The 16,754-nt window shown below is 54.5% G+C and overlaps 1 protein-coding gene across 5 annotated transcripts in view; it reads right to left on the bottom strand.

Moving 5' to 3' along the window:
* The window catches only part of LOC124233719 (spectrin beta chain, erythrocytic), a 114,308-nt gene that overhangs the window by 17,294 nt on the left and 80,260 nt on the right, over window positions 1–16,754 (bottom strand). For all 5 annotated transcript variants that reach the window (XM_046650847.1, XM_046650846.1, XM_046650845.1 and 2 more), the window contains 14 exons: window positions 14,644–15,400; window positions 13,982–14,184; window positions 13,781–13,871; window positions 12,374–12,520; window positions 10,862–11,125; window positions 10,289–10,495; window positions 9,743–9,832; window positions 6,150–6,428; window positions 5,478–5,608; window positions 4,354–4,558; window positions 3,710–4,084; window positions 2,007–2,251; window positions 722–860; window positions 182–266 (listed from right to left, as the gene is read on the bottom strand). In XM_046650847.1, the coding sequence (XP_046506803.1) occupies window positions 182–266; window positions 722–860; window positions 2,007–2,251; window positions 3,710–4,084; window positions 4,354–4,558; window positions 5,478–5,608; window positions 6,150–6,428; window positions 9,743–9,832; window positions 10,289–10,495; window positions 10,862–11,125; window positions 12,374–12,520; window positions 13,781–13,871; window positions 13,982–14,184; window positions 14,644–15,400 (3,218 nt within the window). The remainder of the gene's footprint in view (window positions 1–181; window positions 267–721; window positions 861–2,006; window positions 2,252–3,709; window positions 4,085–4,353; window positions 4,559–5,477; window positions 5,609–6,149; window positions 6,429–9,742; window positions 9,833–10,288; window positions 10,496–10,861; window positions 11,126–12,373; window positions 12,521–13,780; window positions 13,872–13,981; window positions 14,185–14,643; window positions 15,401–16,754) is intronic.

Below are 16,754 nucleotides of genomic sequence, written 5' to 3'. Positions count from 1 at the left end.
AGGTGGGCTTTCAGCAGTGTGTGTGCGGACCCTGAGGCCCTGGGCCCCCAAGCTCTGCTGACCAGTGCGCGGGGGCTCTTCTCCAGGCAGCAGTGAAAATCCACCACCTTGGGACATCACCGCACCCCCAGCAGGGGTCCAGCCCTGCCCCCAGGTTCCCCAGCTTCCAGGCTGCACTCACACAGGCAGAGCCGCTCCCAGCGGGCCTTCCACTTCTCCATCATCTCCTCCCTCCTGGACACCACCTGCTGCCTCTTCTCTCTGATCTGCGGGGAGGAAGGGGGAAATCTCAGGTTTTGGTACCCCCCCCCCCCCCGTCTGAGGTGGTGGGCACGGGGGTCCTGCAAAGTCTGGGCTCGGTCACACAGACCTAACTTTCAAGCCTTGGCCCTGCCACTTGCCACCTGTGTAGCCTTAGGCAAATCATTTAACCTCTCTGAGGCATGTGTGCCTCACCTGGAAGTGGATTTGGCCAGCTCCAAAGCACGCACACGTGTGGGCGTTAGACAGGCTATGAGTCTGCTCTCCCCACTAAGCGGGCAGCTCCTTGGGGGTGGGGGGGGTTGGTGGAGCTCTAATTCTCAGGCCTGCACACAGTCCACAAGTGAAGGACAGGTGAGCGCCCTCGGAGAAACCACAGCTCCCTTCCAGGAAGCCGTCTGGCCTGGCCAGAGGTGCAAGCACCTGGAGGAGGCTGGCCTCTGTCCCGCCGTCCCCTCACCTCGTCCGAGGCCTGGTGCTGCCGCTGCAGCAGGGACTCTCCGAGCTCCAGGCAGGCGCTGAAGTTCTTGCTCCGGGTTTCGATCTCTGCCTTGATGCCCTCGTGGTACTTCTTGAGCAGTTCCACTGAGGAAACATCCCTGGCGGGGAGGGAGTTTGGGGAAGGAGGAAACTCTGGGTCACTCTGGCCTGCTAGATGCCACGTCCTGATCAGAGGGGCCCACCCCCACCTGCCTGGAGTCTGACCCCAAGCCCTCCTCTCTGGCCAGCCAGGGAGTCCTCTGCCGGCCCTGCCCCAGCAACAACACTGATGCCCCAGTGTCTTCCATTGGTCAGTGGCCAGGGCATGGACAGGGGGTGCAGGGACTCCAAAAGAGGCCTGGGAATGTTATTTGGCAATACAAAGGAAGGAAGTACTGGCCCATGCTACAACATGGATGAGCCCTGAAAAGATTATGCCAAGCGAAAGAAGCCAGTCACAAAAGAGCACGTATTACATGATGCTATTCAAATGAAAAGTCCAGAATAGGCAAATCTAGAGAGACGAAAAACAGATTAGTGGTTGCCAGGGGCTGGGAGAGGGGCGGGGATGGGGATGATGACAGCTAAGGGGTACAGGGTTTCTTTCTAGGCTGATGAAAATCTTCTAAACTTAGATTGTGGTAATGGCTCTACAATTGAATATACGAAAACCCACTGGATGGTCCATTTTAAACGGCTGACTTGTATGGTTGTGAATTATATTTCCATAAAGATGTTGAATATAAAGCTTGGCCATCAGGACAGGCACCCTCAGGGCAGAGAGACAGAGATGGGCCAGCAATAGTTGCTAAGATGATGCAAAATGCGTAGAGAGCTCTGGCTCTTGCCGAGGCTGTCCCCACCTCTCATGGACAATGAGCTCCTTCTTGAGTTTTGGGGGAATGGCCCCCTACATCCCAGTGCTGGGGGAAGAGTGATCAGTCTCAGACCTGCCCAGTTCTGGATGTGTGAACTGCTTATTTTCACTGACAACCATGGTCATTGCTCCCACTGTAGAATCTGAATGACAGATGTCTTTCTCGCCATGCTCAGGACTCCCTTCACTCTTAAATGGTTGGTCCTCCCAGCAGAAGCTGAGCCACTCAGTTTCTGCCTGGACCCAGCCTCTGGTGCCCCCCAGGGATTCCTGTGCACCCACAGTCCAGGACCGTCCCTCCAGGGCGGAGCCCCAGTGCAGCACCCTGGTCTGCCAGCCTCTGGGACAATGTGGCTGAATGTTGCTGCCTTGAGGATGTCCCCCTCACCTGGGCCTCTCCTGGGTCTCGATCTGCCGGATGATGCTCTCCATCCAGGAGAAGAGGTCTCGGACCATGCTGAAGAAGCGGAATTTGTCCGCAGTGTCCACCAGCTGGGTGCGGCGCCCGGTACAGGCCTCGAGCAGTGCCTGCCACGCGGCAGACACTTCCTGCTCCTTGTACTGGATGGCGTCTGCCTTCTCCCCAGCATAGGCTGTCTGCAGGTGGGTGGCCACGTCCTGGAACTGCTGTACCTGTGGTGGGGTAAAACTGGACGTTGTTCCCAGGCAGACATGTCTTGGGCCTCTGATGGGTGAGGAGTCTATCTCCTCCTGGCCTCTCCCACCCAGGGCACTAGTGGATCTTCAGACTCCCACCCAGTGGTGCTGAGGGACAAGGTGCCTTGCTTTGGCACCTCTGCTGACCCAAGGCACCCCTGGGGCCTTGAAGTGGATTTGGGAGTGAGAAGGACTCTGTGCTCTTTGATCTCCTCAGAAGTATGACAGTTAAGTGTAGCTACGTACCAGACACTGTTCTAAACACTTTCTATTTATTAGCTCTCTCCCTCTTTACAACAATTCCACGAAAGAGGTACTACTATTACCCCTGTTTTTGAGATGAGAAAACTGAGGCACAAGAGACCCAGTGACTGGCCATGGTCACTCACACTAGTAGAGGGGCGCAGCTGCGACTGGAACCCTGCACTGAGTGCCTGTCCTCAATCACTGTGCATGCTGCCTCTCCAAGGAGGGGGCTGTCCCAGACCCCCTGTTTAGGGGTGGCCCCAGGGCAATGAAACCTCCTTCCTGAGACCTCAGTGGGGCTATCCCTGCCTCAGGGGCTCTGGTACCCCCAAGGCACAAGAGTCACATGCCAGGCCCCACCTCCAGCTGGAGGACAAATCCCTCGGAGGTCCCCTTCTGGTTGAAGCAGGGGCCCAATCTTCCTCGGTGTTCCATCCCTGAGCCTGCTGGGTTGGTGCAGGTGCACAGCCAGCCCACCTCTCCCTGCTCCACTGGAAGCCCCGTGAGCTCCCGGCAGCTGGGGCCCCTCGCCCTCACCCTTTCTATCATACGCAGCTCTGTGGAACCCTATAACCCTGCAGTGGTGCCTTGGGGCACCCCAGTGACAGGAGGGGGGGTTCTAAGCGGATCTTGGGGCCCCTCCAGCTCCCATGTAGAAAGGCTGAACAGCCCGGTGGCTGAGGGCACGGAGGCTACAGCCAGACTGCAGGATCCGAATCTGGCTCCACTGCTTATCTGCAAGTTCCCGGGCAGTGTCTTTACCCTCTCTCTGCCCTGCTTCCATCCTCTCAAAGACGCAGATAATATGAGGACCCTGCTCAGAGCGAAGCTGTGAGGTGACTACGTATATTGCTCAGAACAGTACCCGGTGCTGCATGAGCACCACACGCGTCTGCTAATAATGCTGTTGCATAACCAGAGAAATTGCATTGTAAGGTATTTCATGCTTTGGGTTTTGTGAAGATTCAGCTTAAAGAACTAGTTTGGAGCTAAAGAATGACTGAAAGCCACTGCTCCCTGCCCTCCTGCCCTGAGCTGTTGCCTCTCTAAGGAGGTGAAATCTACTGGTGCTTGTTCTAGAGGTTTCTCCTCTGGAAGCCAGGAGGCCCCCCAGGAAGTTGGTCGTGGGGAAGATGTGGAAGGCAGGTCCCTGGAACCTGTGGGTGGGCCGCGAGGGGCAGAAGGCACCTGCACGCCCAACAACTGGAGCTCCCGCTCGAAGGCCGTGTGCACGCGGTGGAAGGACTCGGCGGTGCTGGCGTCCAGCCCCACGTCCTCGGGCAGCTCGCGGTGCTTCTCGTCGATGAGGCCCAGGATCTCGGCACCTGTGTAGAAGTAGCGGTGCAGGTCGTAGGAGGCGGCCAGCAGCTGCATGCGCGTGTCGATGAGCTCCAGCAGGTCCGCCCACATCTCGTTCAGCCCGTCCTTCCACTCAGCAATGGTGGCTGCCTCACTGTGGCCCGCGTCGATGAGTCGCTCAATGAAGGCATTCATGTTGTCCACCCGCTCCTGGCCAATCGCCCCAGTCTCCCGTGCGAAGTCCCGGAACTTGTCCCGGAGCAGCTGGACATGGGGTAGAGAGACGTGGTTACCAGGGCTCGCGGGCAGGGTGCTGTCGTCACACTAGCTGCAGACCCACCCGGGCAGCAATGACAAACACGTGGAGCTGTGCTCTCACACCCTCCCCAGGGCGGCCTGAGCTCACACGGGTGTGTCTGCATCTCTATGCAGCACTTGGCAACTGGCAGCCACATTGTGCGTGTCTGAAATGACGGCTCCTGCGTCTACTGCATTCAGGGAAGACAAAGCAAGCGATTGCTGTGAGTACTCACAGTAACGTGGTCAAAGTCTTGCCCCATTTCGGAGGAAGAGGCCACGAGCTCCTTTTCTGTAATCCACTGCTCCAGGCCATCTGCCTCCCTCTTTAGCTGGAACAGGTGGTACATGTTCTCCAGCTTCCGCTTGCGTTCCTCTGCCAAGTCCTTCAGCCCCGCATACTGCTTGTCCACTTGCCCCTGAAGTCTGATGATCTGTTCCCTGGAATTCAAACCAAGAAAGCTCTCAGAGACGGTGACAGAGGGCCCAGAGCAGCCAGCTCAGAGGAGCCGACCTCCTCCTTCCCAGCCCGGCTGCAGGGAGAGGCGGGGAAGCGAAGCGCAGGAGACATGGCAGCGACTTCTACCGGGGAAGAGCTGGAGACAGAAGGAACCATCTCTTAGCCCATGAAGCCTCAGGAGATGACAGAAACATGTCCTCCCTGGAGGTGGTTCCAGCGACACAAAGGAGGAACTTCTCCATTATTCTTCCAAGGAGGCTGATGGAGCAGCGCTGTCTGAGCGGGGCTCCAGTAGTAGCAGGCCCTGCTCGGCTCCTCAGGGACATGCCATACCAGGGGTTCAGTCCTTGGGCTCCTTGGGAGATGCTAGGGTGCTGCTGAGGACCCACAGCTGTGGACACCCTAAAGGCAACTGAGGACAGAGCCACATGTGAGGGCAGCCTGAGGTGTCTGGCCCAATGGGCTCCCGTTTAGGCAGAACCCACACAACTGATGTGCCTAGAGGGATACAGGCTTTCTACCTTCACTCCCACGTGATGATTTTGCTGAGACACTGTGAGACCGTGAAGTACCTTCTGGACCATGAAAACAAACGCAAAGTTAGTCTTCAGTGTCTCTTAGCAGAGTCTAACTCTTCAAAAGATTGGAGCTCTCGGATCACCAAGAGGGTAGTTTTGCTATTCCATTTTCTGATCTTTTTGCAAACCAGGCCTTAGTCAGCCCTGTTTGAAGTTACTCACAAAAAAACCACAACATAAAAGGGAATGGGAAGGGTCAGCAGTCTAGAAAGAAGTTCTCAAACCCATAGCTTTTGGGAAAACTGTTTCTGTTTTCCCACTTGGACCTGAAGGGATCCTGTTGGTGGGGCCCCTGGCCTGATGCCCTGGGAGGCACACGCACCCCTCGGGGTGGCCTGCGGACAGTAGGCTCTGGGCCCGGCCGGCCAGCTGCTTGATGTTCCTCCCGTACTCCTCCACAGCCCGCTGCTGCCGCAGGTGCCGCTTCAGCATCACGATGGCACCCTCTTCATCCTAGGAGGCAGCGACTGTCAGTGCAAGCTCGGCCAGGCCCAGGGTGCAGCCCAGCTCCTGGAGGTGCCCAAGGTGCGGGGAGCCATGCTCACAGGACACCCACAGGAGAACCGCACACCACGCATTCCTGCTACTCTCATTTCCGGCAACGCCCGCACCTGCCTTCCTCTCGACTCCCCAGGTCTGATATCTGCGCTTCCAGGCCCAGCTCCAACCTTCTATCCCCTGAAAGCTTCCTATATCATTCCAGCTTTTAGAGACCCCCCCCCCCAACCTCACCTCTCACCCCCTCCCACCGTAGGTCATTGACACAGAATCCATGGCACAAAAAAGGTGAAGCACCCTTGGGTTAGAGCAAATCTCAGCTGGCACACAGGGCGGCAGCTGTGGTTCGCTGCAGCAGGGTCTTCTCAAGAGGTGGGGGGGTCCCCGTGCAGGAGGGCTCCTCGGACACCCTCCCCAGGCTCCCACAAGGGATGTGATGGTGCCTCAGCTCCTGCTCTGGCCTCGGGCCCCTGCCTGGCACCCCAGCTGAGCCCACCTCGGGGCTCTCCTCGGATAGGACGTAGAGCTCCTGCTCGCTGATCCAGGCTTCGGCCTCGCCCGCGTCCAGGTAGTACTGCTGCGCCTCGCTGGCCTCCCGTAGGCGCTGCAGCCGCCCGGCCGCCGCCTCCTGCAGTGTCTCCCAGGAGCCCCGCAGCTGCTGCAGGCGCTCGGCAACATCCTGGCAGTCGATCTCCGCCGCCTCCACCAGCTGCTGCCCCCGCTGCAGCACGTCCTCGACGCGTGGCGCATGGCCCAGGATCTCGTTCTGCAGTGTCTGTGGCCGACAGCAAGGGCTCAGGGGGCGCCTCCCCGGGCGTACCTCGCCCTCCTGATCAGGGAGCTAGGGCCCAGCAAGCGGTGGCCAAAACTGCCCCTGGGCCTGGCCCTTCACGTGTCCTCCTCACCCTCCCGGGTCTCCTGAGACAAGCTCAGAAACGGGCACAGAGCTGCCAATCAGCGGAGGCAGCGGCGGCAGAGCCGGGCTGTCCAGGATCCCAGAGCCCCTGCTATTGACAGTCCCTGTTCTTTCTGTTTCAGAGCTTGATTTCTCAGTTGTACAAGGTGGGCAAAAGGAAAACAATTTTTAAATGGCCTTTTGATACCTTATTTTAGCAGCTTTCATTCCACATAAAACAATAGTCAACAGTTACTCCCTGTTCAGACTAGGATTTTGTTTTGTTTTTCTCCATTTCTATTTCTCAAATCTTTTGTGAGCTTTGTATTATTTCCCACTTGAGCCTCTGGTCATCAAAATGGCATTTTCCTCCCACTCTGGTGACTGGGTCACTTTTTTCTTCAGGAGGCCCACGCGTTACTCACTTTCTGGGTCCTACAGGCCGAGGCTAGCTGCTGCTTGCATGTGGGCTCTTGGCTCCTTACCCCTCATCTCCTCCCTTTCTAGAATTTCCCCACAGCCTTTGAAACCATCTGGAGGGCGGGGCCAAGAGCAGTACACATGGGCAGTACAGTGACATCAGCATTTAAAATATATAGAGATAGAAACATCCACAAGTCCCCTAACTTCCTGAAATGCATTTTTCTTTTTTCAAAGATTGGCACCTGGGCTAACAACTGTTGCCAATCTTTTTTTTTTTTTTCCTGCTTTATCTCCCCAAACCTCCCTGTACACAGTTGTATATCTTAGTTGCATGTCCTTCTAGTTGTGGGATGTGGGACGCCACCTCAACGTGGCCTGATGAGTGGTGCCATGTCCGCGCCCAGGATCTGAACCCTGGGCCGCCGCAGCAGAGCACGCGAACTTAACCACTCAGCCACAGAGCTGGCCCCTGAAATGCATTTTTACACTTTATGCCCAGAGTCTCGATTCCAACAATTTCCCATGGTCTGTGCAATTATAGTCAAGCAGCCCATGGTGTCAGCCCCACTTGCCTCTTTACTTCCCCTGAGATCTTATGACCTCTCAAGGCATTTCCCTCTCTCTTTGTAAGTGGTTCCTGCCTAGGCTCCTGTGCAGTGTGCTTACTTAGGATGTCTCCTTCCCTGACTTCATTCATTCAACACGTATTTACTAAATTATTTTCTAGGTACCAGGCCCGGTTCTAGATTCTAGGGACAATACAGAAACAATATAAACAAAACCCTTGCCCTCATAAAGTTTACGCTCTACTAGAGGAAAGAGACAGTAAGCGTGTAAATAAGTGAATGAACGTAGATAATGGGTTCCCTGGAGTGGATGCAAGCCTGGACTGTCTGAAGGCCAAGGAGAGGGCCAGAAGAGCTGAACACTGTGAAGGAAGGCAAAAGTGAGAAGAGAGGGGAGTTAGAGGCAGACGGAGGCTGGATCAGACAGGACAGTGGTTCTTAACCCTGGTTGCACACTGAATAATCTGGGAATACAGACACAGCCAGGCCCTCAGCCCCAGAGATCCTAATTAATTGAACCAAGGTGGGGCCTGGTGATTCTAAATGCAGCCCGAATGGAGAACCATTCGGGTGGCACCTTGCAGGATTTGTTCTTGCCGCAATGAACAGCCATTAGAGCAGTGGTTCTCAAAGTGGGGTCCCAGGCCAGCAGCATCAATATCACTGAGGATCGTGATAGAAATGCAAATTACCAGGCTCTACTCCCAGCATTTGATTCAGTAGATTGGGGTGGAGCCCGGTCAACTGCACTTTAACAAGCCCTCTGGGTGAGTCTGACACACCAAAGATTGAGAACCACTGCAATAAAGGGAATGATGAAACGGGATTTTGGCTTTAGCTGGGCTAGCCTAACATAGTCTTTGCTAGGGCAGCCACGCTCTCCCAAGAAATTATATTCCCCTTCCTGATTAGGGGAATCCCATCCATATTTGTCTTGCCCTTTTCCTGAAATAGCAACCTTCAGCCAGTGGAGCTCAAAATTGCTTGGCAATAACACTTATTGAAGCTAGAGAGAGTCAACATCTTCAGTGTGGGAAAGACCAGAGTTGCCTCATTTTACAGTTGAGGAAACTGAGACCCTGAGGATACTGTCTTCTACCACCTCCCTCCTTTATCTGGAGGTTGTGGTGTTAACTGAACCCCTGCCCCCCGCCACCACCTTCCAGCTGAGGTCCCTGCGTGTGGCTGTCTGAACCTTAGTGACCAGATCATGTCAAGTGGAAGCAAAGGGCCGAAGGAGCTTTTAAGAAACCTCTTTGGACATAAACCATTCAGGCCCTTGCACAGTTGCTGGGTTCTGTGAGCTGATATTCTGGGGAAGGAGGTACTGTCTACCATGACCTTCCTTCCCCAAGGAGCTGCAATACAGACTGGTACTCGGGGACACACCGCTCTTCTCTGGGATAAGTTCCAGACTCTCCTTGCTCGTGGCTGCAGCTGCCACTTCCTGACCCGACCCAGACAGCAGACCAGGCAGGAGGGACTCTCTGCCCCAGAGTAGGCCAGCTCCTGGCCAAGCACAGAGGCACTGCCACCCTAGGTAGCTGGCCTTTGTGGAGGATGCAGGCTTCCCCTGCAACACTGATACAAGAGGAAATGTGTGTGCTCCCTTCTAGGATTCTGACCAGGGCCCCAGACGTTCCCAATCAGGCCTAAGTGAGAGCAGAAGAGCCAACAGATGTTAGCTCCAATGGTTCAGAGCCCAAGTTTAGTGACTTCCTAGTGGGGTTTGAGTTCCACAAGTATCCTCATGTATCCAGAGAAATGGGGCCTGCTTACCCCGAGGACACCCAACAGGCCAAACTCAGCCCTGGAAGAGGCAAGGCAGCGTTGGAGAGAAACCAGGAGCTATGTGGCCTCTCAGGGAGGCCATGGAAACAGAAGCTGTACAGCACATTAAACCCTAGCCAGGCCTCCAGGTCCTGTGCTCACCCGTGCCCTGATGGGTCTGAATGGCCCCAAATCCCAAAGCACCTGGACCCTCCCTCCTCTGTGGTCCTCCCAGAATTCTCTCTGCCATCACTGAACTGCTCTTTCTGCTACAAGACTACAAATACAGACTGGGCACCCCATAGCTACCGAGAAGAACAATAATCTGTAATCTGCTGTCACTGGCCTTCTGCAGGTCAGGGCTGGCTCTCCCTCCCTGGGCGGGGACGGGGTGGGGGTGGGGCAGGTGGGACTGACGAGGTGAGGCAGACTCACCTGGTTCTTCTTCATGAACAGCTGCACAGTTTGCAGATTAGTGCCATAGTCAACCGACTGGGCCAGAGGCAGCCTCTCCTCCACCCAGAGCTGTGGAGACCAGAAGGCAGGGGACAGCTGATGACAATCATGGCCACTCCTTCCCAACCACTCACCATGGGCCAGGCAGAGTTCTGCCTGCTGTGTCTCCCTGGTTCTTCCCAACACCCCATAAGGTTTTGCTCCCATTTTACAGATGGGGACATTTTGAAATTTTGAATTGGGGTTTCAGATCACTTGTTCCTGGTCACACAGGGGACAGGTAATGTAGCTGGATCTCAAACCCAAGTCTGTCTGGCCCTAAGGTCAATGAGTGAGTTACCGTTCAAAAAGCACTGGATTTAATTTTATGTATAATGTAATCATCACAACAACCCTATGAGATAAGAGGGTGAGAGGACCAGACATCTGCTGCCAAGGATCGCCCTGGGTGGCAGCCAGTTATCCTGACGGCAGCTGCCGGCTCAGCTGCTTGGGGCAGCGGTGAGGGGGCTGCAGCCAACGCACCGTCTCATCCTCTATATCCCGGCTGATCTGCAGCTTGGCTCTGGATGATTCCAGCTGCTTCTTCCTCCTCCCCAGGGGCTCCAGGAGGTTCAGGAACTGCTTCTCGATGCTCAAGTCCATGTCCCCCACCTCCTCTCCTTGTGAGGGCACCTGGGCAAACAGCTCCCCCAGCTCCTCCTTCCGCACGTTCACTTGGTCCTCCACACGCTGAGATGCAAGGGGACGGTGTCAGCACCAGCCTCGGCCCCTGGGCAGCCCCTCCCTCCTCTTCATCATCTGTATCCTACCCATCCTCACAGGCCTGGTTTGAGCTCAGCCTCCCCAGGAAGTCTCCCTGGACACCCCCTCATCTTCTCCTCCACGGAGCGTCTGTCCCATTCTTCTCACGTGTGCATTTATTAACCTGTTGGGACCCCTGTCTTACCCATTGCCAAGGGGTAGGAAATGGGTTGTGAACCAGGAGACATTTTTGCCCTATAAAGCAGACCCAGCTAAGAGGAATGGATGGAGTACTCTCTTTCAGGTTTCAGATTTGCTCCCCAAGATCCCCTCTATTCCAGTGTGCTTACGTGCCTTCAGCTTAGCCAACATCCGGTTGACGCTGGTCAGGTCCTTGCCCGGGTCATCCGACCGCAGCTGGTCCTCCATGGCGCTGATCCACTTGTTGAGGTCTGCGTGAGTCTGCGAGCGCAGGTCGGAGCTCCTGGCAGCTAAGAGGTGTTGGGCCTTCTCCTGCGTGGTGGTCTGAAGCTCATCCCAGAGCTGGTGCAAGGCTTCCAGCTTCTGGGACACCAGGGCTGCAAACTGGGGCTTCTCCTCCATCAGCTCCTTCCCTTCCTGTGTGAGGAAGGAGGAGAGCTCACCCTCTGAGCTGGGCAGCCTTGGAGCAGCCCTGCTCCAGGTGGGTGCAAGGGGCTAACCGAGGGGAGGTCAGTGAGGCAGAATCTGCCTGGAACTCAGGCAAGGCTCAGCTAAAAGACTATGCATACCCAGAGTCATCTGCCGTGGAAGGTGGGACAGGGGGAGATGTGGTTGGGAGACTGCAGCATGGGGAGCTGCAGACAAGGGTCAGCGGGTACTCAAATTTTTTTAGATTAAAAAAAAAAAATCCAAGATCCATGCAGTCACAACCAGCCTGGAAACCTCCGTGTGAACTGCACTCTCTCGAGCTCATCTTCCCAGAGGCTGTGCACTAACCTTTGGTGATATCTTTCAGTTACTGGGTTTGTCCATCTGTTTTTCACCTGCATAAACGGACCTCTTTTGGGTGGGTGCAGTATGCTCTGACTTGGGCCCAGGAATACATAGTGCTAATAACAGTCAATCCTTACGGAGTGCCTAAGGATGCCAAGCACTATTCTAAGTGCTTTATGCTCACAACCCCCTGGGGGAGGTCTGTTAGCATCTTCATTTGACAGATGAAGACTCTCAGGCACAGGGAGGTGGAGGAGTCAGAGTGCCTGGCTTAGAGCCTGCACCCTGTACCACCGTGGAATGGCCTCATATGGACTGCAGGCCTGATTCTTCCCAGACAGTCACAGCAGGGAGAAGCAAGGGTACCTCATCCCCAGATCTGACTCCAGCCGCATTTTGACTTGGGCCCCTGGGCAAGCTCATTACCAAGTGGACTCTTGGTTCCCCATCTACAAGCGGGGGTGAAAGACCACTCCCTGGGGGTTGTGCCCATCCAAACGGTGAAGGTCAGTGGCCCCCTGGACCTCTTGGCTCATCTCACATATTGCCCTGTGCCTGGGCAGAACAGTGTGGGGCCCTGGTGAGGATGATGGAAGGCAAACAGAGGTAAATGCCTTCCTGGCACTGGGGAAGCTGAAGCTCTAACTAGGGTGTCCTCAGTGTCCAGGACTGTCCCCAGACTCAGGTCACCCAGAGGAGGCACCAATTCTGACCAGGCTTAACAGGACTACACTATCAGGAGATCTGAAAGTTTAACTACTATTCAGAGAGGTTTTTTACTTCTAAGTCCTATACTGTCCAGCAAGCTTCAGGACAGTGTCTATGCCCTGGGTGAAGCCCAGTCAAGTAAGTCTAGCTGAGCAGAGAGCCTCCACCACTCGCTTTACTTACTGCGTCGATGTTCTCCAGCCACCCTTGGTGGGAAGCCAGCTCTGCCGCAAACGCCTGGTGCTTCAGCCATTTGTTATGAAGGTTTCGCGCTTCATCATAGGAGACATCCGGAGGTGTCAGCAGCTTGTCATTGATCCAGAGAGTCAGCTGTGGGTAGAAAGAGTGAGTCCAAGGGTCCCTGATGCACCTCTTTGGCCAGGGGCTCAGGGCAGGACCTGCTGCCCACCTCTGGCTGCAGACAGAGAAGGCCGAGGGGAGGAAGTACGAACACAGCAGGGTAAGGGTACTACTCTCCACTTGGATCCCTCCCAGCACAGGCAACTTAACCCATATTGTCTCAGGGCTAAAAGATGTGCACTGGTGGTCTCCCCCACCAGAGTGTGTGCTGTGACACCAGGGATGTTTATTCTTCTCTCCATAGTTCCAGGACCTAGGACAAGGCCCGACCCATTACAGGAACTCAACGTGTGTTTACTGAATGGATAGATAAATCCACCTTTTGGCAGTAGGGTGAGAAATCATCAATAAACACAGGGAAAATATTAGTGGAGGAAGAAGCCAAGGGCAGATCCTATAATTAACAATGAGGGATGGACTGTGATGAGTATCCAATGTTTCCAAGATGTCCTGGCACTATACCAAGGCAGGTTTGTGCCAAGGGCAGAAGGAGACAAAAACAAAGTCATTTGGGCTGAGTGGAAAGGGGCATGAAGATGGGAGCAGGAAAGAGGTCATGGAAAGCCCCATTCCACGTGGAAGTACTGTCAACAGAGGGACTGGGAGTACAGGTTAAAGCCCTACCCTGTGTAGCTCAGCCCAGGCTGAACAAGAACCTTCTGAGTCAGCCGTTCTCCAACTGGGAGGCTTGTTGAAAATGCTGCTTTCTCTCTCTCACTCATTAAGATTCTGATTCATCTGGGCCCATGTGGGGCCCAGGAGTCTGAATTTCACTAGGGCCAGGACTGGCTCCATAATTTCCAGGGCCCAGTACAAAATGGAAATGTTCAAAATTATTAAGAATTTCAAGATGGCAACAGCCGAGCACTAAACTAAACATGGGGCCTTTCTAAGCACTGGGCCCTGTGTGAATGCACAGGTCGCATGTCCTTGAAGCCAGCTCTGACTAGGGCTCTAGGTGACTCTAACGTAGATAGTCCTCAGGTCACTCTTTGAGAAACCTTGTCCTAGACTTGACAAATTAAAAGATACCTTTACAGATTTGAAAAAAATAATTGTAGAACCTAAGATTCTAGAAGATGACCTAAGCTGCCAAGTACCCAGAGTTCTCCACCCATGGGATCCCAGACTCCTGAGTTAGAAAGGATCCCTGCGGACTTCCCACCTCTAGGGCACTTTGCTCCTTGAAAGGAATCTCCTGCAAAGGGGCCTGCCTTGCTGGAGCCTCACCTCCTGGCAGTTCTGGAGAAAGTTCTGGAGCGCCAGGTTGTCTCTCAGAAGATCTGAGGCCTCCTGGGCCTTCTCATTGTTCTTCTTGTGCCTAGAAGGGAAGCCAGAAGCTGTAGTTACAACAGTGCTGAGCCTGGGGTCCTTGCACAGCATCCCAGCCCTACCTGGCTCCTGCCCTGTGACCCGGGGAGCGGAGAGTACCTGTCCTCAATAAGCTGCACCTTCTCCTTGATCTTGTCTGAGTAGAGGTTTCCCTCAGCTACCAGAATGTTTCCAGAGTCCACAGGACTCAAGACCTTATCCCGGTTGTTCTCCATAGATGCCAAGAAATCCTCAAACTTCCGGATCCCCGCCTCTGCAGCTTCTAGGGAGTCTGGGGGCTCCAAGTGAGCCAGAGTATATTCCTGTTGAAGCAAGTTTCCAGACAAGGCATGAAGACAAGCTCAGGAGGTGGTGAGGGCACCTGCCAGGCAGGAGGTCCATGTGCAGCCATACAGGCTACAGCGTGAATGGCGCCCCCTGGAGTTGTACAAGGAAGAAGCTTTCAGGCCTTGTCACCCCACCCCCACCCAAGGGCACCTGATGAACAGTGTGCCTAGAGCCACAGGGAAGGGTAACTACCCAAGCGAAAAGTCGCTTCTCTAGCCTCTAACTGACCCAAAAACAAGGCACAGTTTGGGACACAAGGCTGGAAAAGGCACATGATAAGGAACAAAGAGGACTGTCCCCCTAATTAGTGGCTAGAGAGTCCAAGAAAAGCATAATTTGGTCCCTGAGTCCTGTAGCACATTCGAAGACTCACCTCTGCTATTACCCAGGGCAGCCCCCCCTCTCTGCCCCCAGCCCTGAATGCCTCTCTCTACCTGGTTGCTGAGGATGGCTTCAGCCTGCTTGGCATCCTTCTGGAACTCCTGGAAGCCGAGGCACTGGGCAAGGGAGCGGCCGCGGCTATCCCACATCCGATGCAGGGCATCCCAGCCACTATATAGGCCTTCCAGCCGCTGGCCCAGGAGCAGGTACTCTGGGTCTGTCTGGCCATGGATCACCGTCTCTCCAGAGGCCTTGATGTGATGGAAGTTCTCTTGATGCCTGTCAATGTCGTCCTTGATGGCCGCATACTGCTGCAGGAGCTGCTCGGCCTCCGGGAGGGACTCGGGTGTGTCCTCGGAGGCCACAGCCTTCTGGGTCACGGACAGCCAGGACTGGAAGTTATCCAGATCCTGCAAGAAGGCCTGTAGCTGGCTGGCTTCACCCAGTGAGGCCTCCTGGCCCTCCAGGGCTCGCTGCAGGCCCTGCCACAGCTCCTCCACATACTTCTGCCGCTGGCCAATGTCATCTCTCTGCTCAGGGTGTGACTCCATCAGCTGCAGCGACTCACGCTCCAGGGCACCCATGCGGGCCTTGATGGCAGTCACATCGTGCTCCAGCCCTGACAACTTCCGCTGGATGGCGATGACGCCTGCCAGGTCTCGGCTGAGGTCCTTTGTGGACTCCACTACCTTCGTTTTGTCCATGATCCACTTGCTGGTCTCCTCGCAATCCACGCAGTAGTTGTGCACCCGGAGAGCTGAGTCTACTTTTCCCCGCCGTTCTGCCACCATGGCCTGGAATGCATGCCACCTGCCAAGGGGGACACAGCGGGGGCACAGAGAGACACCATCTTCCTTAACTCTTTCCACAGGGCATCCCTTCCCAGATTTCCCACCAGAGTCTCTCCCCACAGATCTCGCATGCCGAAAAAAAATCATCTACCCAAAAAACTGTGGTGAGTAAAATTCATTTATCCAGTTTTACCCAAGATATATATGACCAATATGATCTTTCCATCAGCCGGAGGCGAGCAGTGATGTGATTCCAACCATAAGTAAAGGAACATGACGCTTAGGTAGGCTCTTTAATGTAGTTAAATTTCAGGCAAATATATGACCTCCCCAGATTTTGTGAAATACTGAAAATAATTAGAAAGCCCACATTATGAACTTCAAGAACGCTTCAGGACAAAGGGTCCCAGCTGCCCTGGGGGAACTACGAAAATGCCTAAGACCATGTTCAACATGCCCAGGGCCAGAAAAAGTCACCCTGGCTCTAAGAGACAAGAGGCCTGATGAAGAAAAGGAGGAGGAAGAGGAAGTAGGGAGGGGAGAAGCTGGGATTATAATTAAAATAGATGACATGATCTTAACCTTCAAGCGCAGTGCTGGAATGAAACTGGGAAACGTGCAAAGTTCTGGCAGATGTGCTAGGGGCCTGAGGTTGGTCTGCAGCCCACAATAAGCCTCTTCTAAAGAGCTGCCCATCAGCCTGGGCCCAGACCCCCAGGAACACCTGCCTTGGGCCTGGGTTTACTCATTCTACATTACTGTACCACATAAGCACACGAGAGTATGCTGAATGCCCATTCACGAATCAAACCCATCTCTCTTGAATACCCCCAAGGTTTAACCATTACGTTAGCCTTTAGGATAATATAGACATAGCCAGACTTTGCCTTATGGACTGTACAATTTAGAGAGAAAGTAAGAGCTCTCAAAATAAGCTCACAAAATAAGTACAGTACTATGTACACAGCACATACCAGGCAAAGGGGACTAAGGGAGCTGTAGGAGCAATGGGGTGATGGTGGCAGGTTGTGTGATGGTCTTCTGAGCTGTATCTCAGTGACCAGATCTCTAGAGCCTCCACTGGAGTGATCAATAAGGTGGGGCCCTGAGTACCTCTCTCATCTTTGCATCCCCAGGATCTAGGGGCTTGGGGTGGAGGGACTTGGCAGAGGGACTGGATAGAGTACGCTGTGGGCATTTCCAAGGTGTGACAACAGCTGCTGTCCGGATTGAAAGACAGGTCTGCAAAGAGAAGTGGGAGATAGGCTGGGAAGGATCGAGACTATCAGGAGAGAGAGGAGCAAGAGCCCAAAGATTGCTCAGCTCCCCTCCTAGACTGTAAAGAATTCTGTGCCTGGCATGCAGATGGTGCT

This window comes from Equus quagga, unplaced genomic scaffold, assembly GCF_021613505.1.
Source record: "Equus quagga isolate Etosha38 unplaced genomic scaffold, UCLA_HA_Equagga_1.0 220_RagTag, whole genome shotgun sequence".
NCBI lineage: Eukaryota > Metazoa > Chordata > Mammalia > Perissodactyla > Equidae > Equus > Equus quagga.
Note: the sequence above shows the minus strand (reverse complement) of the source record. Positions and strands in the feature narration are given on the sequence as shown.